At 42.2% G+C, this 27374-nt stretch overlaps 1 protein-coding gene across 2 annotated transcripts; it reads left to right on the top strand.

Moving 5' to 3' along the window:
* The first annotated feature begins 8925 nt into the window (after positions 1-8925).
* Positions 8926-26333, top strand: preb (prolactin regulatory element binding). 2 transcript variants are annotated; one of them, XM_083918248.1, is made up of 10 exons: positions 8926-9072; positions 9824-10013; positions 11727-11922; positions 13642-13892; positions 17516-17596; positions 19527-19654; positions 19774-19947; positions 20110-20182; positions 23600-23759; positions 23848-26333. In XM_083918248.1, the coding sequence occupies exons 2-10, from the start codon at positions 9879-9881 to the stop codon at positions 23940-23942; spliced, it is 1293 nt and encodes a 430-aa protein (XP_083774374.1). In that variant the 5' UTR covers positions 8926-9072; positions 9824-9878; the 3' UTR covers positions 23943-26333. The 2 variants fall into 2 exon arrangements, with proteins under 2 accessions (XP_083774374.1, XP_083774373.1); XM_083918247.1 differs by having other exon boundaries at positions 13639-13892.
* The last annotated feature ends 1041 nt before the right edge of the window (positions 26334-27374 follow it).

The raw sequence follows: 27374 nt of genomic DNA, 5'->3' as shown, positions 1-27374 counted from the left end.
AACGGCATCAAGAATTTTAACATATAAACCAACTTGTTTTTACTCTTGAGTGTGATATCCTTCCACATTTCCACTAACTAACTGTTGTGTGAAGTTAAAGGTTAACAAAAAAGACATTAGATTGGATGTAATGAACTGATAAACATCAATTCCTATGTAGTTTTCTGTCACAAATAAAAGTTAGATAGCACTGTTCAGTGGCTGAAAAAAGGTTGAAAAACACTGGCCATCTACAGAACTAGAAAAAAAATTAGGCCTGCAATTAAAGAATTGATTTGATATTTAGTTCATTACTGCAATTCAAAATGTGTTTTACTATATCTTTACAAATGTATCTTTTTAGTAGAATAAAGTATGTTGGTGAATGTTTTGCAGTGTAGTTCATTTATGAAATTTTTCTGTTCAAACCATTAACGTCAGGTTGTACAGTGGCCCTTAGGGGCAAATCACTACAGCAAATAGAAAACCACAACGACAAATCCGAAACCACAACGACAAATCTGAAACCACAACGACAAATCTGAAAGCACAACGACAAATCCCAAACCACAACGACAAATTCTAAACCACAACGACAAATCTGAAACCACAACGACAAATCCAAAACCACAACGACAAATCCAAAACCACAACGACAAATCCAAAACCACAACGACAAATCCAAAACCACAACAACATTCTAAACCACAACGACAAATCCGAAACCACAACGACAAATCCCAAAACCACAACGACAAATCCAAAACCACAACGACAAATCCAAAACCACAACAACAAATCCCAAAACCACAACGACAAATCCCAAAACCACAACGACAAATCCCAAAACCACAACGACAAATTCAAAACCACAACGACAAATCCAAAACCACAACAACAAATCCAAAACCACAACGACAGATCCCAAAACCACAACGACAAATTCAAAACCACAACAACAAATCCCAAAACCACAACGACAAATTAAAAGCCACAACGACAAATCCAAAACCACAACGACAAATCCAAAACCACAACGACAAATCCCAAAACCACAACGACAAATCCAAAACCACGACAAATCCCAAAACCACAACGACAAATTGGAAATCACAACAACATTAACTTCTACCGGAAAGTGTAGGTCTCTCTGATCAGAGGATGGACCCTCCTGATTGGACAGACGGACTGTCTGTCTTTTAACAGGGAGAGAGATGGAAAACCCGGAAAAGAGCCTATTTTCAAAGCATGAGTATTTCCGAAGATACTTTCGCTATTATTAAGGATTATTTTTGATGCAGGGCATCTGTACGGCGTGACAGATGATATGTTGTCAACCAACCTAAACATCAGGATGAGTATATCGGACTATGTGGGAAGTACTTCAGCAAAAACAGCGTTAAACGCATCCTTTGTTAACGGCAGATAGCCGAGTAGCTGCCCTGGTCCACACAGCTCCGTGAGGACGACACGTCTCCCCTCATCTGGATGTGAACAGTTTTTCCTTCTATACAACCCTGCTTCTCTCAAACGTGACTTTCATTATTTACTGCTACACTATGTGTATGGGGCTGTAACTAAGCAAAAAAGCCTAAATGTTTTTTTTCTCCTGTCATTGGCAGCCACAAATAGCTTGCAAATTGACTTCTTGTCCAGTAAGTCAAGTTTATCCTGATGAACATGACAAAGAGCAACATGGTTAAGTCTGTTTTAAATCATTGTGGACCTGGACCAAGTTTTGAGCCTGCAGAGGACACTAAAACTTCTCTCTGCCTCAGAGGATTAAACAGGGACTACCAAAAGCAACCTGACCAGTTTTTCTACTTGCCCAAAAAGTTCTAATTTCTCAATGACTGCAGCATCAATCTCTCCACTCAGAAGTGTCTCTTCCAACTTTTGCAAAGTCAGCAAGTCATCCTGGTTAAATAGCTCACTGAGCTGTGCATCTATAATATCCAGGACTTTAAAAAATCCCCTCTGTCGTGGTCCTTGGCACTTTTAGGATAATATGCCTCAGCTCCTTCAATGAAGCGTTGTGGAGGTGGTCTGGTCTGTGGAATGGTAATGGGTTTAACATCTAAAGACTGAATAACAGCCGTCGCCTGTTTAAACAGAGTTTGGAAACTTGCCTCATCTCTTTTGGCCTTGAGTGAGGTCCTAACAACTTTGACAGCAGCCTTCATGCCAGCAATGGTCTAAGTTCTCTTCTGAAAAGAGATGTTCAGGTATTCAAGCTAATGAATCACTGGTGAGACAAGGATGAGACCCAAAACTGTTTTTCCTTTCCTAAACTGCCCCAGCAAGCCATTAGCAGTAGATGCAGTATTTGAGGCACCACAAGCCATCTCTTGCAAGCTAGCCAGCACTTATTGTAGACAGAATTTCATTCTGGATCTGTGGACTGATGTAGTCTTTCTGTGACCTCTGCAACCATTTGGCTAAAATGACATCATCCTCTGCCTTGTCTATCAAGAGTTGATAAAAATGACTGTTTTCATCCTCATGCCCTCTCAAGGCCTGTCCCTGTCGTGCCAAATATTTGATTGAACTCACAATTTTCCCCACACAGTGCCTGTTGTCTGCTTGTTTATTTGCCAAAGCACTGGACAACTGTGCATTTATAGGGTGATTTTCTTGTGCAGTCACAGAGACAGCATGACGGTGTGTATGACTACTTTCATGTGCTTTAAATTTTTCAATAGCTTTTTTCCAATTTTTGAATCCAGAAGTGTTAAAGGCAGCCTCTGATTTTACAGCAAATGGTGTGAGTTTGTCCTGGTAAATTCTCATTTAATAAAAACACAAAACCCCCTTCTGCACTGCATCATAATGAAGCCAGAGAAAGTCCTTGTACCACCGCTCTTGGAAGGAGAGAGTTCTGTTAGACAGAACTTGAGTGTCAATTAATGTTGGGTGTGGCTCGTATGACTCTGTCTTCTGTCCCTGCTCTGAACACCCTAAAAGACAGTCACAATGTCACACAATGCGACAAGACTGCAGTTACTACAAGCACCCTAAGGTTTTAATGTTAGGTGAATAAGGTATAGAAAAATTGTGATGGGAAAGCTAGTGCAATACTAAAATCAAGCAACTCACTTTCTTTCTTTTCTTCCGAGTGAGAAAGAAGCTACTTAAACTGAGCAGCTGCTGACTCTCCATCTCTGACCAGTCGCTGGCCTCAGACTGACGCTTCCAAACAGTCTGAGCTGTTGCAGGGCCAGGCTGGTGACAGGATGCTGTGTTGCGCTTTCAAAATAAAAGCAAAATTTCAAAATCGAATATTTTTCTATTTTATAATATATATATAATTTATAATTTTTGGGTGGGACAAATGTGACTGTCTCCAAAAGTGACTCCCTTTCCCTCCCAGTCCCGGAAAAAATCTCAACACTGACTCCCACTCCTGTTTATCTAGTAATGTGTTCTGTTAGCCTAGCTCCCGGGCGGTGGAGCTAATGTGAGCTAATGTGGCTCATTCAGTTAACGTGACCCAGACGTATCTCCCTCCCCCCAACGTCACATCAATGCCCTTTTTTTTTGGTAAGAGGAAATGAGGAGGAGTCACAGTCTGACAAGATGGAGACTCCCAGAGACGAGTACAATTGGATCAAGCTTTCATCTTCAACCGCTTATCCGGGGTCGGGTCGCCGGGGGCAGCAGCTTTAGCAGGGGACCCCAAACTTCCCTTTCCCAGGCCACATTAACCGGCTCTAACTGGGGGATCCCGAGGCGTTCCTAGGCCAGTGTGGAGATATAATCTCTCCACCTAGTCCTGGGTCTTCCCCGAGGCCTCCTCGTAGCTGAACGTGCCTGGAACACCTCCCTAGGGAGGCGCCCTTTGCCTTCCGGCTCAGCTCTCTTTTCGTCACAACGGTGCGGTAGAGCGACTGCAACACCGCCCCCGCTGCTCCGATTCTCCGGCCAAACTCACGCTCCATCGTCCCCTCACTCGTGAACATGATCCCGAGGTACTTGAACTCCTCCATTTGGGGTAAGGACTCATTCCCTACCTGGAGTAAGCAATCCACCAGTTTCCTGCTGAGAACCATGGCCTCAGATTTAGAGGTGCTGATCATCATCCCAGCCGTTTCACACTCTGCTGCGAACCGATTCAGTGAGTGCTGAAGGTCACTGACCGACGATGCCACCAGGACCACATCATCTGCAAAAAGCAGAGACGAGATCCTCAGCCCACCAAACTACAACCCCTCCCCACCAGGACTACGCCTCGACATCCTGTTCCAGGATCCTTGCGAGAGTGAAGCGCTGGTCCGTTGTTCCACGTCCAGGACGGAATCCGCATTGTTCCTCTTCAATCTGAGGTTCGACTATAGGACGAACCCTCCTTTCCAGCACCTTGGAGTAGACTTTACCAGGGAGGCTGAGTAGTGTGATACCCCTGTAATTGGCACACACCCTCTGGTCCCCCTTTTTAAACAGAGGAACCACCACCCCAGTCTGCCACTCCCTTGGCACTGTCCCAGACTTCTACGCAATGTTGAAGAGACGTGTCAACCAAGACAGCCCCTCCAAACCCAAAGCTTTCAGCATTTCTGGACAAATCTCATCAATCCCTGGGGCTTTGCCAGTGTGGAGTTGTTTGACTCATCAGTGACTTCTGCCAGAGATATTGACAATGATTCCCCATCAGCCTCCAGATCTGCCTCTACAAAAGAAGGCGTGTTAGTCGGATTAAGGAGTTCCTCAAAGTGCTCCTTCCACCGCCAGATTACCTCATCAGTTGAGATCACCAGCATCCCGTTCTTACTGTAAACAGTTTGGAGTCCTTCTCCATGACTTCTCCGAACTCCTCCCACACCCGCTGCTTTGCTTCTGACACAGTAGAGGCTGCAGCCCTTCTGGCCTGTCGGTACCTTGCAACTGCCTCCGGAGTCTTCTGGGATAACATATCCCGGAAGGCCTCCTTCTTCAGTCAGACAGCTTCCCTGACCACAGGTGTCCACCACTGTGTTTGAGGGTTACCGCCCCTTGAGGCACCTAAGACCTTGAGGCCACAGCTCACTGCTGCAGCTTCAGTAATGGAAGCTTTGAACATTGCCCACTCCGCGGTTCAATGCCCCCAACCTCCACAGGGATGCCAGAAAAACTCAGCCGGAGGTGTGAGTTGAAGACCTCTCGGACAGGGGCCTCCTCCAGGCGTTCCCAGTTCAGCCGCACTACTCGTTTGGGCTTACTTGGTCCAACCAGAATCTTCCCCCATCCTCTGCACAAGCTCCGGGTCCTTCCCAGACAGAGAGGTGACATTCCACGTCCCCAGAGCCAGCTTCTGCTGCCTGTGTCTGGTCCGTCGAGGCCCCTCACCTTCACTGCCACCTTTGCAGCAGCGCACCCGACCCAAGTGCTTCCTCCTGCGAGTGGTGGGCCCACAGGATGGAGAGGAGGGAGGTGCCACGTCACATATTCGGGCTCTGCCCGGCCGGGCTCTGTGGCAAACCTGGCCACCAGGCACCAGGTTTCCTCCGGGCAGGGTCTCTCTTCCTCTTCGTCGTTTGTCCATTGAGTCTTTGTGAACCATTCTTAGTCCGACCCCTCGCCTGAGACCAATCTGTCATGGGAGACCCTACCAGGAGCACTAGGCTCCAGACAACACAGCCCTCAGGTTCACAGGGACACACAACCTCTCCACCACAATAAGGTGATGGTTCCCGGAGAGATTGGATCAAGCTATGTCCATTTATTATTATGTCTATGGCTCACACCCTTCCCAAATTGTCATGTTTTCTGCTAGTCAAACAAAGAAACAAGAGCAAACACACATCTGAAAAGTATACACACATTCTTGTAAAAAAACATGGATTTGTCTTAAAGTATATTATCAGTGAATTCTGATGTTAGACTGATCCAGGTTTTTTTAATATAATGCTGTGTTCCAGTGCCGTGGGAAACTCGGAAAAGTGCACTGGAATGCCTGTCGAAGTGGAACCTCCAACTTGCGAACTCAGGGAAGCTCAACCTACCCCAACCTCACCAAGATAAGTCGGAGAACACAATTTGTGAGAGATAAAACTTCAAAGAAAAGGACATACACGTTACTTTTCTTAATGTAGTGTTGTATTAGACACTGGAATTTTAACACAACTTGTTTTAAATATTCTGGCGTGAAAATATGTCGTTATAATCTCTTCACATTTATAATAGATATATATTATATTGGCTACATAAGTTTGCAGACTCTTATAATTTACTATGACAGTATATTTTTCTATACCCATTGTTTCATTTTGATGAAATAAAAATCTAAATCTCAAGTGTCATAGAGTGTTGTCTATACCTACTTTGTAAAGTTTCCTGAGATAACGTTTATTATGATTTGGCACTATACTACTATTTGAAGTTTCCCAGCAGTGCTGTGCTGCATAATTGAAGGCACTTTGAAATTTGTACCCAGTTCCATTTCATATCCATATGCAGAGCTTTTATATATACGGCTCCAGATTAATTGATAAAGATGTTTTAGCTAGAATACCGATCTAGTGTCAACCAATGTGATCAACTGCTGGACAATATGTTTATTAACGTATTTGATGACGGTCCTTCTTACGTTCAACTTCAATTGTCTGGAATGCTTTGAAGTCGGAGCTCGTAATCACCAGGTCCCAGTGTTTAGGAATGCAGCATAAGAACATTGTAAAATGATGTGACGTTCCACACTCCTGTACAGTAGGTGGCGGTATGCTCAGAAGAAGCAGAAGAAGAAGAAGAAGAAGAAGAAGAAGAAGAAGAAGAAGAAGAAGAAGAAGCAGAAGCCAGAAGGAACATAGACATAAAGAGTAGACGCCTCACCGAACGTTGGGCCTATTGGCGCTGACGAGCGGTGGAGCCGCCATCTTGGCCCGGTCGCCCGCTCCACTCAGTGTAAGGACAGGACACGGTTCAGCGTATTTTAATATTCACAGTGGGATTAACAGTAATAGAATATTCTGATATATGAATTATGTGATGTATGATAGGTGTTTTACAAACACTATAAATATAAACACAACAAGAGAAATCATTTATAGAGGATTAATAGGCTATATTTCATACATGAATACATAAATCTCTCTCTCACTCACTCTCTCTCTCTCTCTCTCTCTCTCTCACACACACACACACACACACACACACACACACAAACACACGCAAGCACACACACACACACACACACAAACACACGCAAGCACACACACACACACACACAAACACACGCACGCACACACACACACACACACACACTCAGAGAAAATTAAAATACATATAAATCAAGAGTATCAATACAATTAGGTCAGAGAGAGAGAGATGACATTTTGGACACATCTAAATACAAGTCAAACAGACACACTTTCATTTAAAGCACTAAAAAGAAACCAAGAGCCGAACCCTATATGTTTACAAATATTCAGAAATGATCCATGCTCTGCCAGTCGCATAGTCGTGGTAGTGGAGAGGAGAGGGAGCGAGTGTGTGTGTGGTATAAAAATATATATAACATTTTGTTAAATCGATCATTTTCACACTGTTTTGTTATTGCACAGTTACCAATTTGAGTGTAGCTCTAATTGGTAAAGACAGTGATGTTGTAGGAGAACTTTGTATAGTATCTAAAATGACTGTGTCCTTGTTTTTAGGCAAGGTCTAATTATGTGAATGTCTTCTTTATTACATATTTTAATTATGTAGTAATTGTATTTAATGTGCAAACAAAAACACGGGGCATAGTTCAGTAATATCCATTTTAAATTATACAAACCATTTAAGATTTTTCCTTAGTTAAATAAATTTATGATTTTTTCTTTTCAGACTGTTTCAACTTCTCTGGTACAACTGAACTAAAAAAGCCTGGAATCATCAGCTCTGGTTTACAAACATGTGACGTTCGTCCTGCTTTAAGTGGAGATGTGGAGAACCAAGTAAAAATGTATGGAACATTTTGTTCAGCTGTGAGAATATCGGGCACAGAGTGGAAATACATGTTCACGCTTGCCTCGTAAATCTCTAATTCATTCTTTATAATAAAGCCCACATCATGTTGCTCCTGTTTGATGAAACAGTTTAACAGCAAAGGATATTGATCAGATTCTGTCACTTCTCCTTTGATAGTCTAAACTTTAAAAAAAAAGTGACATGACATGAAAAATGATCTCATAATTCATGTCAATGTCATGTTCAATATTTAAAAAAACAAAACTGAGAATATCTGAGGTGACCTGAGATGAACTGTGTCTTCCTCTCATGAAACCCCAGCACATCCTCCGCTGACCTAATGCTGGAAATGTGCAATCCATTTACACTAGACCACATGTACGACAACCCCTCTCCTCCCTGCTTCTCCTTTAATATCTACACAGGCTTGCACACACACATCTGGCCGGGGGGTAAATTAACTAACATTCCCACAGAGGCTAATCTCCACGCCTCTACTGTGACAAGATAATAATAATAAAATAAGGGACAGCAGCTCCTCTGGCAGCTAAATATGTATCTACCTGCCACAGCCTGAGGGACTAACTATAACATTCAAAAATGCATGGATTTATGTATAATTGTTTAAAATTGTACTGTACCGTACTGATTATGAATTGTAATATTGTAATATTAGATTAGAGCAGGAATACGCTGCACAGTGCTCTGGCATCTTGTTCCTTCTGCTGCTCAACTCAGAGGCTCAACGAGTCACTCATAGAACTGATCTGGGAGAAGGACCGGTCCAAGATGGCGGCCGCATTTCTCGCGGCCCAACGTTCGATGCGGCATCTACTCTTTATATGTCTATGAGAAGGAACCCAGAATTCAGAACGCAGCCGACGTCAGAACGCAGCCGACGTCAGGACGCAGCCGACGTCAGGACGCAGCCGACGTCAGGACGCAGCCGACGTCAGGACGCAGCCGACGTCAGGACGCTGCTGACGCCACGCGGCTGACGTGTACGTGGAGAAGTGGCTGTCGAGGTGGATGGGAAGCCACTGACTATAGCTACCAACTCTTAGCTCTTCATCACATGCCTTTCCTGTTAAATGACTACTATGAAATCCTCTGATGTGGTAATTAGTTATCTGATAAAATAACGTAGGACACACCGGGCCAGCTGGAAAGGTAGGGGACTCCATATTAAGTCACAGGCAAGAGGTAGCAGGCTGTAGTGCTAACTGTAGCTACGTTACAGCTAAACGATATTGACATCGTCGTTGACACATTAGCTAACTTAAAGCCATTGTAATGTAACTGGCCGCCATTAATAAAAAATAGTCTTTGAAATCATGTTCTTTAATCCACACAGCACAGTGTCAGAGTATGCATTAACAAATTGATTCTGCAGCATCTGGCACTCACAACTTCAGACATCAAGGGAGAGTCATATTGAGCTTGACAATTCGCTGCATTCCTTAAGTTCCAAAACAGATGTGCATTATTTGTATTTTGTAGTCGATATAACAAACTCAGTGTCATTGATTCATTTGTACATTTGTACCATTATCATGTTTCCTCTAGCTCACTTGGCTGGATTAATAATGACGGGACACTGCATGAAATATGTATGTAAACAAATGTAGGACTGCCAATGAAGTTGGTACTCTGATGTTTAGATTTGCATTCCTTATTTATGTCATTGGTATGTGAAGTAAAAGTACGGGAAAAGAGAATGTGGGGTTAAAGTGACAGGACATGGTCGTCAACAATTCGCTGTCCGTATTTGGTAATGTCAACCCATCTGGATCTGTGTTTTAACATGCTCACATGTCCTAAAGCAACACACCTTAACATAACAGTTCCAGGGGTTTAGCAACCTGATTGGTCCCTAGTAGATGGATGGGATCGATAAACTAAAACTCTCTGTTTTCCACAGGTGTGGTTGAATGCAGCAGTTTTATGAAGAAGTGTGAGAGACTTGCACAACAACAATGGGGAAGAGGAGGGTGCCAGATCTGTATAGAGCTCCATTTCCCTTATACTCTATTAAAGTGGACCCTAAAACAGGCCTGGTGATCACAGCAGGAGGAGGGGGGGCTTCCAAGACAGGCATAAAAAATGCTGTGGTAAGTACTGAGGATCAAATGTTTTGAGCAAACAGAAGAAAATAAAGTAATCATCTTAACCGATTTGTTTTTAAAGCTGCAATGTGTAATATATGGCAAGATTTTTAGTTTAAAACATTGAGATAGTGAGTCACTGTAGCACTTTAGCTTGCAGTCTGTCAACATGAGGGAACAAAGAAGCAGCTACACTAGGGGTGGGCGATATGATGGTATTAGATGGTGAAGGATAAGAACATGCTGACGATCTGCCAAAGCGGAGAGATTGTTGTATCGTCTGTAGGGCACATTCTATCTATTGCTGTTCTATGCTCTGCTCAGACGCATCAGGTTATTTTTTCCTCAGCCAAATCACACTATTGGCTAGTCTGCCTCATGCCCGCCCTAAAAACACGTTGATCAACCAATCATAGCGAACTTCTGTCAGAGACGAGGATTTCTCATCCCCCATCATGTTTAATTCAAAGAGTATAAGGAAGTGAAAGTACCAGTCCTAACAGCGCGCGAGCGTCAGGCTATCGCATCGCATCAACACTGTGTCCATTGGCACAAGTTTCACAAACTTATTAAAAGCTGTTCAGAAAGGTTCTTTAGCCTCGATGCTCTGTTATATATTTTCTCTTTTAGAGCTATATTTTTACATAGGGAAATACTCTGGTTGCACTGTAACTTGCAAAATAATTCAAAATTAATGTAAAAGACCGTGATGAAATTGTGATTATGATTTCACTGTAAAAATAAAATTGATATATTCTTGGCATATCGTCCACCCCTAAGCTACACCGTTAGCTGTAGAACAGTTAGCAGCTTTACACCTGAAACTAAAACCGCAGACACCTGAACTGAGATACTGTGTTTAAGAGAGGGATGGAGCTGAGGTCCCCGGAGAGACTATATCCCAGAGATAACTCAGAGATTAAAGATCTCTTTCACAAATTATTTCCGTTAATTGGAGGGACCATGTGTGAGATCAGTCTAGATAAAAATAGGATTTTAGAGGACAAAGTTTATATCTTTGTTTTGTCAGTAGGTGACGGTTATAAGCTGTGAATTCACTTGTGATCGGAGCACAGATTCTAGGCATGAGATGTTAGAAGTCACGTTACGGGTGCCGTTGAGGCTCACAAAGCACTGCATTCACTTTGCCTTTTTTTAAGGTTAGTAGTACTATAAAACCTTTGGGGAAAAACAAAAAACACACACTGAAATGTTGTACAGCATTATGACGTTAATTGGCTTTATTGTTGCAGTTTGTTAAATTATGTGAAAATGAAATGTGATGGTAAATGGGCTCTCTAATGGGAGCCACCTATGCATTGGATTTTATATATACTACTGTGTGTGTTGCGGAATGGATTTAAGAGGGGAACATATAGGGACAGACCGGAAGTAGAGGGGTGAATGGTTCAATAAAGTTTACAAAAGAGCAACAGGCTCACCTGCAGTTCCAACTTACTGCCAAAGAGGCAGCTAGAAAAAATGTAACTCAAATCTTATGGAGTACAAGTTTAAGACTGTGTGAACAACATTGTCTATTTTGCCTAATGTTTGATCAAATTTCACCAAAGTATTTTACAATATAACTGGAACCAGCAGAATATTGTGGCCATATTCTTCATTTGCTTTAGTTTTGTCCATTTGCATGTGTTCTCTTAAGTTGTAGTGTTGAGTGTAAACCAGCAGCAGTAGCAGTTGACTCATGACTGTGTGTTTCAGCACTTCCTGGATCTACGGCTGGTTGGAGAACACCAGTACAGTGCTAGTCTCATTCACTCTCATGATACTGACACACGAGCCACCATGAACATGGCTGTAGGTAATGGTGTGATTGCTGCAGGACAGGACGGAACCTGCTGTCTCATGAGGTTTAAATACTGCACACAGAAAGAAGGCCAAGCTGCTGCTAAAGATGGTGAGGCTTACTGCTGCAATCTGAAACATACATGCCTGTTAAAAACAACATGCTACATATATTGCATTTATTTGATGTGTGGCTGATTAATTTGTTGATTGCAAGTACATCTGTTTGCATCTTTATCTAATTAGCTATAATAGCAAAAAATTTTTTTTTTTTTTCAAATATGCCGTTACTAGCCAGTTTTCAAGTGGGTTACATAAACCCTAACTAACTATAGGGATGGTTGAAGGGAGGAGTTTCCTTTTTTTTTTCTTTTTTTTTTTTTTACAAATTTATAAAAATGTGGTTTTGCTTGAAGGCAACCATAGTAAAGTCCTCTCACAGGTAAGCTTTCAGAGAGCCACCACCTGAAGGAAAAAAAAATCAACACCAAAGATGCTTGAAAATGTTACACCTGGGGCTTGTGTCCAACTCAGTTTGTTTCTGTTTGGGTTATCTGGCTTCACCCAGCTTAGCATCAGTGATCCTGAATAACTGTCAGTATCAGCTGGCTCGGGTTTACAGTCTCAACCCAGTCATGTGCAACATCATCATAGCCATTAACTTCTTACTGCTCTAACAGCTTGCCGGCAGGCTGCCAACTCTTTGTCCTTCAGTGTCTGTATTGGGCTCAGTTTTAAAGCTATGCTAAAGTGAATAGGTTGTTACTATCTGGAACTAGACAATCTAAAGAATCCATTGGTACCAACCCTTACATGCAAGCTTGTCGGGAGCGGGCTAAATAACGCTCCAAAGTCAGGTTTAATTTGGGCGAAGGAAAAACTGGCATGGCCCTTTTCAAAGTGGTCACTTGAACTCAGGGGAAACATGCAGTTTTCCTGATGCAGTCTACAAATGTGTTATTTCCACCTAAAATCCATCTAAAGTCATGTACTTGAATATTTCTGCATACTGGGGTACATAAACAATCCCAAATGTCATACATTGGGTCTAAAGGGAAAGCTGAAACTCTTGTGGATTCAATGAGCGCACTTGTATTCATGTGTGTTGACGATTCCCATAATTTAAAACTTTACAACCACAAACTTGGGACCAAGAGCATTCAGAGGATGTGTGGCTTTCCTACATGCTTACAGAGAAGTTCCCTGAACAAAAGTGCTCACCATACAATGCAATTTTTTTAAGGCAGTTTGTCAAGCCTTTATTATATAGGACACACAAGAAATGGGGAGAAAGAGAGAGGGGGAGACGTGAACACACGTCGCTGCCTCGAGGACCTTCAGCCTCTTTACATGGGGCGGCTGTTCTAACCACTTAGCCACCGGCCGCCCCGCAAATCTTGTTTTTGATACTAAATCACAGCAAGGATTTCTTCAGTTAAATTTTATTTATAGTGTCAAATCATAACTGAAGTTATCTCAGGACACTTCTCATATAGAGTAAGACTGGATCATACGATTGATTGATTCATAATTTACAGAGACCCAACAATTCCCCCATGAGCAAATAGCCTAGTGGTGACCCAGAGATGCACAGCAACCACAAAAATAACATTGATATTAATAATATAATAATAACAACTATGATAATAATAGAAATATCACTAAGAATAGATATGGCAGTGGATACGCAAAACGACTCAAAGCATGGACTGTAAGAAAAAATGCAGATATTAGCCTTACACTTATACATCTAAACCTATGTCTTATCTCCCATAAACCCATGCATTTCCCTTCTGTTATTCATTTCAAATAAGTGTCATCTGTGCAGCAGGGATCAGCTCTCAGCAGGGTAATGCCAGGCGACGAGCTGGGAAAGGAGACAAAGGTGGACAGGATGAAGCAGCAGCATCTGGAGATATGTCAGATATGAAAGATGAGACAGCTCATATCTCTGTGACTGGTATGGCTGAAGTGCAGTCAGACATGAACCCCCAGGACCCGCTCCAGAAGGTGGTCAGGTTCAGCCCCGACCTGAGCCTTCTGCTAACAGGAGGCACAGATGGACACATACGAGTTTGGGAGGTAAAGGCTGTGTAATTGTTCTTTTTACTTTGAGAGCATCCTGTTTGAGTGGTCTATGTAGGCTCTGTGTCATGTACTGTTTTAATTTGATTCATTAAGGAGAGCAGGACAATGCTTTTGAACTTAAATATGGATGTAAACTCGATGTTGATGTGTGATTGCCAGCCGGTGGAAATGCTCCTTATTGTGGTCCCTTTTGCAATTTTCCCATGGTTCAATATACCCTACACTAACATTAACCACAACAAAGTCCTACCTTTTGCTGAAACCATGAAATCCACATAAAATTAATGGTACATTTTGATAAGTAATAAAGTTGAAGTAATTTACAAGCTGAATACTGATATTAGCAGATAATAGCTTTTCAACTAGGGCAGCACGGTGGTCGGGTGTGGGTCCCTGTGTGGAGTTTTGCATGTCCTCCCCGTGTCTGCGTGGGTTCTCCCCGGGTTCTCGGGCTTCCTCCCAAAGTCCAAAGACATGCAGGTGTTAGGTTAATTGGTGACTCTAAATTGCCCGTAGGTGTGGATGTGAGTGTGAATGGTTGTCTGTTTCTGTTTGTGTCTATGTGCTCTGTGATAGACTGGTGTCCTCACGCCCAATGTCAGCTGGGATCAGCTCCAGCCCCCCCGCGACCCCGTTAGGGACAAGAGGTTGAAGATGGATGGATGGAACTAGAGACCATCTTGCGATGGAATCACACAGGCTGCAATGCCAAATCAGGCCAGGGGACTAAAGGCTCGGTCCACACCCATCTTTGAACTAGACCTTTATTTTGATCCCACACTTCTGAAGTTTTGTGACTGCAACTTGCAGGGTTGGGATGCTGTCTTAGTGCCAAAATCTGTTTACAGACAGATAGACAGAAACACGAGGCAAAATAATCAAAACCTCCTCTGTGGTAGTTGCCACTACAATTAGTTTCAGATTTTGCGCATTCACACTGTCGATCCGTACCGTGCCCAAGCACCCTTCACGACTAAAGTCTAGTTCGTTTGACCAGTGTGACTACAACTGTTTCCCGCCTAGGCACGGCTCACTTGCCGGCCGCGGCCCAGTTGAGAGAGGTGGGCTTTAGTAAAACTAGGATGCACATGTATAAGCGTGCGCACGTGTACGAGCGCGAGCATTGACCCTGATATCTGTTTATATACGTCTGTGCCCCATGACAAACATTTAAAAAGATGCAGCTGAAGAGTTTGCTGTGGTCTGATGCAGAGGTGGAGTGTTTACAGGAGGAGCTGGAGCCAGGTGGAGACACCTGGTGAGGCATGATTGGGAGGAACGGCCTCCCTGATCTAAATCCGAGTGATCGTCAGTTATTAGACTTCTGTGCTAGTCATGGATTGTCTATAACTAACACCATGTTCGAACATAAGGATGTTCATAAGTGTACGTGGTACCAGAGCACCCTAGGCCATGATCGATTTTGTGATCGTATCATCTGATCTTAGGGCGTATTTTTTGGATACTCGAGTGAAGAGAAGGGCAGAGCTGTCAACTGATCACCATCTGATGAGTTGGGTCAGAGGATGGGGAAAGATTCTGGACGGACCAGGTAAGCCCAAACGAGTAGTGCGGGTGAACTGGGAACGTCTGGAGGAGGCCCCTTTACGAGAGATCTTCAACTTACACCTCCGGTGGAGCTTTTCTGGCATCCCTGTGGAGGTTGGGGGCATTGAACCGGAGTGGGCAATGTTCAAAGCTTCCATTGCTGAAGCTGCAGCGGTGAGCTGTGGCCTCAAGGTCTTAGGTGCCTCAAGGGGCGGTAACCCTCGAACCCCCAGACAGCTTCCCTGACCACCGGTGTCCACCACAGTGACACCGGTGGTCAGGGAAGCTGTCCGCCTGAAGAAGGAGGCCTTCCGGGATATGTTATCCCAGAAGACTTCGGAGGCAGTTGCAAGGTACCGACAGGCCAGAAGGGCTGCAGCCTCTACTGTGTCAGAGGCAAAGCAGCGAGTATGGGAGGAGTTCGGGGAAGTCATGGAGAAGGACTTTCGGGCGGCACCAAGGTGCTTCTGGAAAACCATTCGACATCTCAGGAGGGGGAAACGGGGAACCGTCCAAGCTTTTTACAGTAAGGACGGGACACTGGTGACTTCAGCTGATGAGGTAGTCGGGCGTTGGAAGGAGCACTTTGAGGAACTCCTTAATCCGACTAACACGCCCTCTTTTGTAGAGGCAGAGCTGGAGGCTGATGGGGAATCATTGTCAAAATCCCTGGTGCAGTTCGGTGGGCTGAGGATCTCGTCTCTGCTTTTTGCAGATGATGTGGTCCTGATGACATCTTCGGTCAGTGACCTTCAGCACTCACTGGATCGGTACGCAGCCGAGTGTGAAAAACAGCTGGGATGAGGATCAGCACCTCTAAATCTGAGGCCATGGCTTTTAGCAGGAAACTGGTGGATTACTTACTCCAGGTAGGGAATGAGTCCTTACCCCAAGTGAAGGAGTTCAAGTACATCCGGATCATGTTCACGAGTGAGGGGACGATGAAGCGTGAGTTTGGCCGGAGAATCGGAGCAGCGGGGGCGGTGTTGCAGTCGCTCTACCGCACCGTTGTGAGGAAAAGAGAGCTGAGCCGGAAGGCAAAGCTCTCGATCTACCAGTCAATCTTCGTTCCAACCCTCACCTATGGTCATGAAAGCTGGGTCATGACCGAAAGAACAAGGTCGCGGGTACAAGCGGCCGAAATGGGTTTTCTCAGGAGGGTGGCTGGAGTCTCCCTTAGAGATAGAGTGAGAAGTTCAGCCATCCGTGAGGAACTCGGAGTTGAGCTGCTGCTCCTTTGCGTTTAAAGGAGCCAGTTTAGGTGGTTCGGGCATCTAGTAAGGATGCCCCCTGGGCGCCTCCCTAGGGAGGTTTTCCAGGCCCCTCCAGCTGGGAGGAGGCCTCTGGGAAGACCCAGGACTATGTGGAGGGATTATATCTCCACACTGGCCTGGGAATGCCTCGGGATCCCCCAGTTAGAGCTGGTTAATGTGGCCCGGGAAAGGGAAGTTGCTAAAGCTCCTGCCCCAGCGACCCGACCCCGGATAAGCGGATGAAGATGAGATGAGATGAGAATTCAGTTTATTACAAATCTGGGTCTTGTGTAGTTTGTGTCCTATTTATTATTAGCACTGCGCTCTGGAGGTATGATGGCCCTGTTAGACACAGTTTCATAATGAAGTGCACAGGGTGGCCACATGAGCCCATAGACAGTTTTGAGGCCACTTAATATATATGAATATGAATAAAGGAGACTTAATGTATTATATAAACATTTGTAAATCTTTGTTAGCATGCAAACTGAATGACTACCTAGTTCAGCTTGGGCCTGCGACAGTAAAATATTTGAGTTCTGTTCACATACAGAGTCATTTAGTTAATAATTAGGGTAAAGTGTTGTAATGTTTTTTTGGACTGTGCTGTAAAGCTTCATTCCAGATATTAGCCATGAAATTTGTTAGCAAAGTGTTCTCAAAGTGTTAGAACCAAAAGGAATGATGGGTGGAACTACAAAAATACCTAGTTTGACATATCTTTGTTTTTTTAACGAGTCTGTCAGATAATGAACAGGACTTTGCACACATACATTGATGTCTTGACTCTGATTGTATGATTTGATTCTTCTACAGTTTCCATCCCTGAAGAAGAGGTTTGACTTCAAAGCACATGAAGGGGAGATTGAAGACTTGGATATGAGTCCAGGGAACAAGGTGAAACATTGACACCTTTTAGTGTGGATACTTCATACAGGGCTCCAGACTATTTATATTTTTTATTCATAATATTAAAGTACTGAGTGAAGTTTGGAAAGAATGAAAAACACACACCCTGTTCTGACCTGGTACTAACGTGCGTCCTGAATGATCCGATACCAAGTAGACAGCTCTAACTGCAGGTGAAAACACTCAGGATGCATTGAGATTGTCAAAAACTACATTTGACGGTGTTTCAGGTCGCATGTGTCTGTTTCTTCTTCTCTTTCTATGATAGTGTGCCACCTATTGAACCTCATGACAATTGCAGACCAGATTTTACTGTTCATGTGTCATACACCCAATGCACCGCCATTTTTGCTTGGTGATATAGCTTCTTTCTACTAATCTTGCTGCCTGAGAGGAAGTATGTCCTCACTCAGTAGCTGTGTCCACAACATCTGAGCCTGTAGCTCTGTAGCTCTCTAAACATAACGTTATGTATCTGATCCCTCTTTATAGTTTTGTTTGAGGAAATGTGTCAGTCGTGTTTTGAACGTTGTTTGTTTTACTGTAAATGCTAAAGTAAAGAATGTATCCCTTGGTCTGAAGACCACAGTAGCATCGATTGCATAGTGGCTTCTGTGGACTGATGATAACTCCATGGTCATCTGCCTCATATGCAAAGTACTTCCATACACAACTCTTTTTTTATCGAGTAGGGACGATGCAATCGCTGTTTTTCACTTCCACATGGGGTTTGTTATGCAACGCAAGATCCACTTCTTCATGACCTCCTACTCCTGAAAGCATTCGTGACTGGAACACTCTATACTGCCCCCATAAGTTCTGGAAGAGTCACAGCACCGAAATGTATGGTGCCTCGGTGCTTCCGATGCCTCAAAAAAATAGGCATCATTTGTAGAATCAAAAGGTATCACAAGTATCGGTTCTTGTGACATCCCTACTGCTGGGTGACGTTAAGCTTCAACTGGAGGAGGCTCAGATGGCACTGTTGATGGCAAAAAAAAGTATTGATACTTATCAAGTATCAATTTTTTTTTTGACAATCCTAGTGTTGCACAAGTCAATCTACAGGAGGTGACAAAGTAGTAAAGTTATTAACTTCCAGAAACAATGTATGCAACACCTTTTCACCTTTTCTTCCTCACCCTATCTTCCTCCCTCAAACACAAGGGCAGTCTTTGGCTTTCTCTTTATTGACAATTACTCCTACTATAGTACTATACTGTAAAACACTAAAGTGCATGTGCAGCCGATATCAAATCTATCAAACAGAAACACACACAGGCCAGTTTTACTCCACTATATCTTTACATAGCAGACATTTGTTTGCCGTTATGATAATGTTCTGAATGTTGAACACCACTACTTTAACAAGCTAGCTCTGGTTGTGTAAAACAGTTGTTTTGCTTTACTACTTAAAAAATAAACATATTTGCATGTCACACTGCTCCTCCCAGTAATAAAATTTAGTCACACTGTCTCCAAAGTGGTTGCAGTCTAGAGCCCTGTAAATTTAGGCTGAAGAATATCGGAAGTGTGTCTGTCTCTCTGTCTTCGTGTCTGTCTTTGTCTCTCTCTCTGTCCATCTGTCCGTCTTTTCTCTCTTTCTCTCTTTCTCTCTCCTTTTCTTCCTCCCCAACTGGTGCAGATAGATGTCCGTCCTCGATAGAGCTGGGTCTGTCTGACGTTCCTGCCTGTTATAGGGAAGGTTTTGGTTGCGACCGTACTATACGGGGGTCTATGTAAATCATAAATAAGTCATAGAGTGTGGTCTATACCTACTCTGTAAAGGGTTCTGAGATAACTTTTGTTATGATTTGACACTGTAAATAAAATAAAATTGAATTGAATTGAATCTAGAATGAAAAATTGAATTTCCCCAAGGAGACAAAAAAGTAATAATTCTTGTGTTCCCATGCAGCACCTTGTGATTGTTGGCCGGGACTTTTCCTGCAGTGTATGGAGTGGCAGCCAGTTGGCTATGAGTCTGAAATGGCTGGAAACCATGCCTCAGATAGCAGAGAAGACTTATCGATATATGGCTTGCAGGTAAAAAAAAACAACCAAACTAAAACTTTTTCTATGAAAGAGTACCCCAGCTCTTCACCTCACCATATTCATCTGAATGATGTGCCTTGTATACATTGGTTTATTTTCATGAATTTCAGGTTTGGAAAGGTAGAAGACCAAAAGGACGCCCTGAGGCTTTACACAGTCCAGATCCCCCATAAACGAGACCGTAAACCTCCTCCTTGCTACTTGACCAAGTGGGATGGCAAGAGCTTCCTGCCAATGCTAACGGCTCCCTGTGGCACCGAGGTCATCTCCAGTCTGGCTGTCAGGTAACTGGTTTATGTTATAGCATGTTTAACCGTGCATGGTGAGTGTGTACATTGTTCTCTTAGAAGTATTTTGATGTTTATCATTTTTTTTGAAAAGGTTATAAAAAAAAAAGATATATATTTCTTAAAGCAAGATGTTAACTTGAACCTTGTCCATGACAGTGACTCCGGTACATTTCTTGGCCTTGGAACTGTGACAGGTTCAGTGGCTATCTACATCGCTTTCTCCCTTCAGGTAAATACACTGTGTACACGTCTCAAATACAGTATGGAATTAGATTTGTGCCAAAAGAAAACAAACAAAAAAAAGGAATTTGAGAGAACATAAAACTTATTTCAAAAATAAAACTATATGTTGACATTATTTTGTTTACAATTCCTTCTGCTTCTCTCTCTAAGCTCAGACCTTTGCGCTGACTCAGCTTTGCCGTCTCTCTGCTGCCCTCTCTCGTTTTTCCCTGATTTCTTGTTTGCAGTTTTGGCACAAATCTCTTGGGGTGGGCAGGCTTTTTTGAGCAGAGCGTCCATATTGGTCAAATATTTTTGACTGACAGCTCAGTAGGTCAGTGACCCGGAAGTTACGTGTAGGTAGCTGGCACGCTAACGAAGAGAAGAAGAACTACTTATTAAATGTAAGTATTTATTACATGCATATATTGTCTGTGAGTAACATTTTGTTGTGTTGTAAGTTATAGATAAAGCTAAGCTAGGTTTCAAATGCATGTAGCCCTGTTTAGGTCCTGCTCAGTTCCCAGTGTTGCACTGTTCAATAGAGAGAAGGTGACAGTTCAGGTATCAACAAGGCAGCTCCACCACTCTCCCCTGATTCACAGGGAAAATTATGAGATTTCTAACAAATGACATCATCACATTTGCTTGTATAACCATAGACACCACATTGACCTTCACCGCTGCATTGGACTTGGCATACAGGGCTGTAAGGGATTAAAAAGTAGAGGAGCTGTAGAGAAGCACTATAACATTTATAATCAGTATCTCAACTAATGTCACTCACTCAGTGCTTTACCTCGCTGTTCTACAGCCTTTTGTGACAGGAAAGCTAAATGAAATCCCTCTTTTTCCCTGTGAAAGCAAAGCAATGCTTTACTTATAACTAATAACACAACAAAATGTTACTCACAGACAATATACAGTATGTATGTAATAAATACTTACATTTCATTAGCAGTTCTTCTTTTTTTTCTTCCTTTCTTCGTCGTCTTCTTCCAAGAGGATCTGGCTGCCGACCTCCAGAATGTGGATGTTAGTAATAAATTAGTTTCAGTTCATTTGTTGTGTAACGTAAAATTAAATGAGGATTTAATGTTTTGATGTCCTTAATTCCACTCGATTTATACCTTTTTATTATATGAAATACATGTGCATGCAGGCTCCACTCTCAGGCTGCGCTCATGTCAGCACATACTTTTAAAGAAGCCGCTTTGTTGTTGATTTATTTTTAATTAATCAACACTAACATGAAAAACAGGAATTAATACGTTGCATAAGTCCACCAGGATTATTATTGTGTTCGTCTACATCAAGTGTCAAAATAAACTCCATTCATAGCCTGTAGTTATGCGACATTAGTCCCTATAAAAACTTTGAGCTTAATGGAGGATGTATTTCCTAATGGAAAATGTATTTAATGATACAAATGAATGTCTACTCAGAGGGTTGTACATACTGCAGTAATCTCTTATGCCCTGGCTGTGCTAACCTAGGGCATGATATGAATGAGTGGACACCTTCCTCACTCCCAAGCCACAGAGGAAACCTGAGAAGCTGGTTTGCACGTTTTCAACACACAAATGTTTATTACAAATAATATAAATATATGTGGCACTTTTATGTATATGTAAACAGTTATTTTCCTTAAAAGGTACTAATCAAGTAATGGTATAATGAAAATTAAGTAGGAAGTGCTCACTTAAAAAAAATAAAAATGAAAATAAAATGACACATTTGCATTCTTTTCCCCTTCTTAAAAGTTAACAATTATTTTTAAATTGATTTTAATACCGTATTGTAAAGCAAAAGCACTGAGTAAACACAAAAAATATACAATTATATGGTATCACAAAGGCAATGCAATCTACTTTAGAGAGATTCAAATGATCAAAAAGTACACCTGCAGAAACAGGTGTAGAACTAGAACCAGAAACTGCTCTGTATATCAGTCAATGAAAAACGGTGATATCACAATACATAGAACATAGAGGTTATCTTTGAACTTACAGCTGGTTTTGGACACTATAACTGGCACAATGTCCTCAATCATTCCTGTGGAGGTCAAAAGTAGGCTGGTGGTTGCTGCTCAGCTTTTATTGACTGTTACTACTCCATTATACATTCAGTGTATGCCAAGTATTCTGGTTTGTCAATAATCTCATCACAAAACAACCACGTGTCCTTGATATTGGAGAACTTGAACTTAAAAGATTTCCGGAGGTCATCTCTTTTCCAGGTCATCAAGGTTGAAACGCTCGTCCTCAGACCACCTCCTCTCCCATTAACAGGAAAAAAACTAGGACTTTTTTGGAATGTTTAAGTTTACATCTTCGTCTGGTTTATACCCTCTTCATAGATTAAGTGATGCATCTACATAACACAGAAACAGAGCCGTTAAAACATATGTATTCCAATAAGTAAGGGTATAAAATTAGTGGAATAAAGGATAGCCTTTAAATCCTCATGTCATTTTCATTTAGACAACAAATAACTTGAGCGTTAGTCAACCGTTATAAAAAAACTACAGCCCATCCACATATACTTTGGTCATTTTTGTGCGTAAGGTGGCTAGTAAAACGACAAACATGCAACCTGGTTGACGGGTGTGTGTTTATTTCTATATCTAGATAAACATATTTTGTTACTTGCTGTTGTCCCAACGGTAACGTAAGTCAATCTTCTTCTTCTGTTCTTCTTCTCTTCTTCTTTCCTGTAGCACGCCAGCTACCTACACATAACTTTTGGGTAAATGGATAGACTTGTACTTATATAGCACCTTTCTAGTCTTCTGACTGCTCAAGGTGCTTTCACTCTACTTGTCACATTCACCCACTCACAGACATTCAGGCAGTGGACATCTACATACCATCTAATCTAATCTAACCTAACCTAACCATTCACACCCATGCGCTGCACGGGGAGCAATTTGGGTTTCAGTGTCTTGCCCAAGGACACTTCGTCATGTGGACCGGGGGAGCTAGGGGATCGAGCCGCCAATCTCTCGAATGGAGAACGACCCACTCTACCACTGAGCTCTAGCCGCCCGGGTCACTGAGCCTACTGAGCTGTGTCAGTCAAAAACGAATTAGCCAATGGGGACGCTCTGCTCAAAAAAGAAAATCAGGGAGGGCAAACAAGAGAGGGCAGCAGAGAGACCGCAAAACTGAGTCAGAGCGAAGGTCTGAGCTTGGAGAGAGAAGCAGAGGGAACCGTAAACAAAATAATCTCAATATTTTACATTATTTGACAAATTATTTGATTGCAAGTTATAACTTTTATTTTTGAGTATTATGTTCTCTCAAATTCCTATTTTTGTTTGTTTGCTTTTGGCACAAATCTAATTCATAATACAAGAACATACTGTTAATCAACCAAGCAGCACTGTATGAATGTAACTTGTACTAACTCTTTGTGTGTGTAGAAGCTGTATTATGTACAAGAGTCCCACGGCATTGTTGTGACAGATCTGGCCTTCCTGCCTGACTCCCTGAGAGACAAAAATATCAAAGGGATGAATGAAACTGCCCTGTTGAGTGTAGCTGTGGACAGCCGCTGTCAAGTACACACTGTTCCCAACCGAAGTAAGTCCTACATCATCATCCACAAAGACAATGTATCATAACTTCAGACCTTCTCACCTTTTATACTGTTGTTTACAATTTTCTCTAGGATCCTTTCCCATCTGGCTAGTGCTGTTCTTCTGTGGCCTTGTGGTGGTGGGAGTCGTCCTCCTCCTACAGTACCTCTTTCCAAGATTTATTTAAATAACGCAAGTGTCACAGGTCAAAGTCGACGGAGCTCGGACACATCCTCATATGGCTCTCTGCCATCCAAACCTCCCAGAGCTACATCACAACTCCTAGCTGAGCCTGCAAAGCTCCTCCAGCTTTGGCGTGGACATTGTCCTCCTTAGCTCCTCCTCAGGGTTGTTCGCTGAAAACCGGTAAACCCAGTGGAATCAGACCAGGACAGACTGTAGGATTTTATTAGGACTTTGATCTCTATCAATTATTCTTAATCTTTTTTGGATTCAGGTTGGGGGGTTGAAGGGCTCAGATTCATGAATATTTAAAGGATGGAATCTTTTTATTGATATATTTAAAGTGAAATTCCGGTGTAAAATCATCCCCGGGTATTTTAAGGCAAATTGAGTCATCAAATAAGCCATCGAGACCTTTTTTTTTGTGTGTATGAATTATTAACGTACATTTTCTGGAGAGTCGCTAACAGCCTGTTGCGACTAACATGGATTAGCTCGGGGCGGCGAGTTGGACGCATTAAAACGTCTTTTTTAACCACTAATACTGCTCCAAAAAACCGCAAACCTCTGCAGCAGCATGAGAAGAGTCCTTACACAGAAAAACAAGCACCAACAATGTAGTTAGAGAACCCAGAGTTTATTAAAGAGTGTTTTAAAGACTTACCTACTGGCCCCAGTAAAAGCTGTCGATTACCAAATGCAATGCAAGAAGAAGCAGTCCATTGATGATTTATTCCAGCAAAACACATAAACGTTGTGGTAGTTTGGTGAAATATAAGTTAATTATAGATGGTAAGAGGTTTAGAAAAAGAAAATTCTATCTAAATAGTGGCTTATTTGATGTCTAGATTTGCCTAAAAAGACCCTTGGATGATTTTACACTGGAATTTCACTTTAAGAAGCAGTGGAAAAATATATTAATGATTGACACATAATGTGTCTTGTTTTGTTTTTTTTTGTCTACAAATAGGCACTTTTAATAAGCAATTAGCCTCTTTGAATAACTGCCTTCTATGTGTTTTTCCATTTCATCCACTAGTGGACATCAGAGACCAGATTGTACAGTCTTCTGACAAAGCACTGCCGATAAAATGTTAAGCATGTTAAAACATCAGTTTTTCTCAGCATGTGAGCTTTTTGACTTCAAACATACAGGCACATGTTTTGACTTTACAGGGTTTCTGAGTGTTAACTAAACCAACACTGTTGTTGTTTAACAGAGTGCGTATGCTGTGATGAACAGGTGGATTTTTAGCAGGGATGCACCCATCAAACTTTTTCAGTCTCAATACCGATACCATACCATTGTTGAATAAATAATAATAAATAAACTGTACAACTCACCATATGGAAGAAACTAAAGGCATCAGGCTTGACTTTAACATTACTTTACTACCCTTCCCTTCTTTATTTATTAATTCATTTATTATTAAAATGAACAATTGTGCACCACCTTAAACTTCTTAAAATAAAAATTTAATGTAACAGCTGAACCTGAGAATAAAGTAACTTAAATAACAAACAGTAATGAAACTTATTTGTTAATATTTAGTGCAAAGAGGAATAAAAAATATCAGCTGAGCCTGATACCAAAGTAACTTAAAAATCAATGTGCTGCCCCTATAAGAGAGTTGGCAGAGTTTTGAAGGTGCAGTGCTGTTTGTCCACTCAGACTTGCCGTAGTTGATGGGCTGTAAGGCAAAGCTATGGTTTTACCTTTTGCTATTATTTTTTCAGCTGTACATTAAGGAACGCATGTCTCTACGTAACCCGCTACATTTTATTTGAATATGTAACATTTCCACAAGTGAAACTTAATTAAAACTGTTGTTGGTTCATGTGGAAATACCAAGCTGAGTTTCCACTAGGGGCAGGTTTCACAATAGAGCATTTTCTCATTCACCCCCATGTTAAACAGGCCGTTTTCACAGCATCATAAAACTAATTTAAGGCCTGGGACAAAAAAACATTCTAGTCTGTATGTTTAGCTCATATCTCCATGACAACACAGAGGGGAGTGCATTTTTTGTACCAGGCTAGTTTTTATTTTATTGGAGGTTAAAGTTTATGAATAATTAGGGGCGTGGCCTCTTGAGTGACAGCTAGCCTCTGTCCCTCACTTCTACTCGGAGGTAAACGTCAGCCAGATGAACGTATCTCCCTCCCCCCATCGCACTTACATGCCCTTTTTTGGTCAGAGTCAAAGTCTGACAAGATGGCGACTCCCATAGGCGAGGACTACTGGATCAAGTTGAGAGAACCGACCTGGACGGAGAGGCTACGTCCATTTTTTATACACATGAACCAGGCCAAATGCTGACTGTGCTAGCCCATCTATGACATTTTCAATGTTAAGTTGGCATTCATGCTAATTGTCATTTTTCACATCTATTATTAAAAGAAAATCGTATTACAGGCTATTGCTCCAGTGTTGTGAACACATAATTTGTACATGTGTATCTTTAATTCTGTATTTCAGTTCACTGAACTAGTTAAAATACCTCCATAAAGCTGAGTCTTTGCTCACTCCATGTGGTTGCTGCTGTTGGCTTTGAGTCAACTGGCATGCTGCACACGTGCCACTCATGACCATTAAATGGATCGGTCCATTGATCGGGTTGATAATCCGATACCCCAGCTAGCATACTTGTCAATATTAGGGCCATTATCCAATATTACTATTGGATCGGTGCATCCCTATTTTTTTTAGGATTTTTTTTAATGTCCATGGTCAAGGCATTATGTATTTCTCCCTGAAGAGAGTTTCAGTGGGTGGGGGCTGCCACTGAAGGTTCTTGCCCTGAAAGTCCTCAGGTTTGTATGAGGTTTAGCGAGCAGACCCGTGTCTGAGGACCAGAGGTTTCAAGATGGGGTGTAGGAGTACTGATGAATAAGGGTAATTTGTAAGTGAGGAGGAGGATTTTGTAGGAGATGTGGGACTTAACTGGTAGTGGATGAGGGTGGGGGTGCTGCCAGGGTTCTCACCCACACCCTCATCCACCTCAGCTGGCTGAGTTCTGAACATTCTTGAGCCTGTCTAGGGTTTTGCTGCATACCCCAAACAGAACTCCATTGCATTTACCACTGGACAAATTATATACATTATATAATCCAGACGGAAGTTGATGAGGGTCTCTGCCACAGTCGGTGAGTAATGGTCAGGAGTCTGGAGATGTTTTTGAGATGGTAGAAAGCTGATCTAGTGATGTGTTTGATGTGTGACTAGAAAGAAAGGTCGGGTCCAAAACAACACCCAGGTTGCAGACCATCGGGGATAGGCAGATGAAATGAAAATTCTATGTGCAGAATGATTGGAGATGGAGGACATGGAGTATGTTTTACACAAAACTTGCATGCAGGAGGTATCGTGACAAAATAGCAGCACATATTGGTTATGATCCATATCAACTGAAATGGGATTTTTCTTGTGATTTAT

This window comes from Echiichthys vipera (genome assembly GCF_963691815.1).
Source record: "Echiichthys vipera genome assembly, chromosome: 8".
Classification (NCBI taxonomy): Eukaryota; Metazoa; Chordata; class Actinopteri; order Perciformes; family Trachinidae; genus Echiichthys; species Echiichthys vipera.
This window is presented reverse-complemented; position numbering and strand designations above follow the sequence as displayed.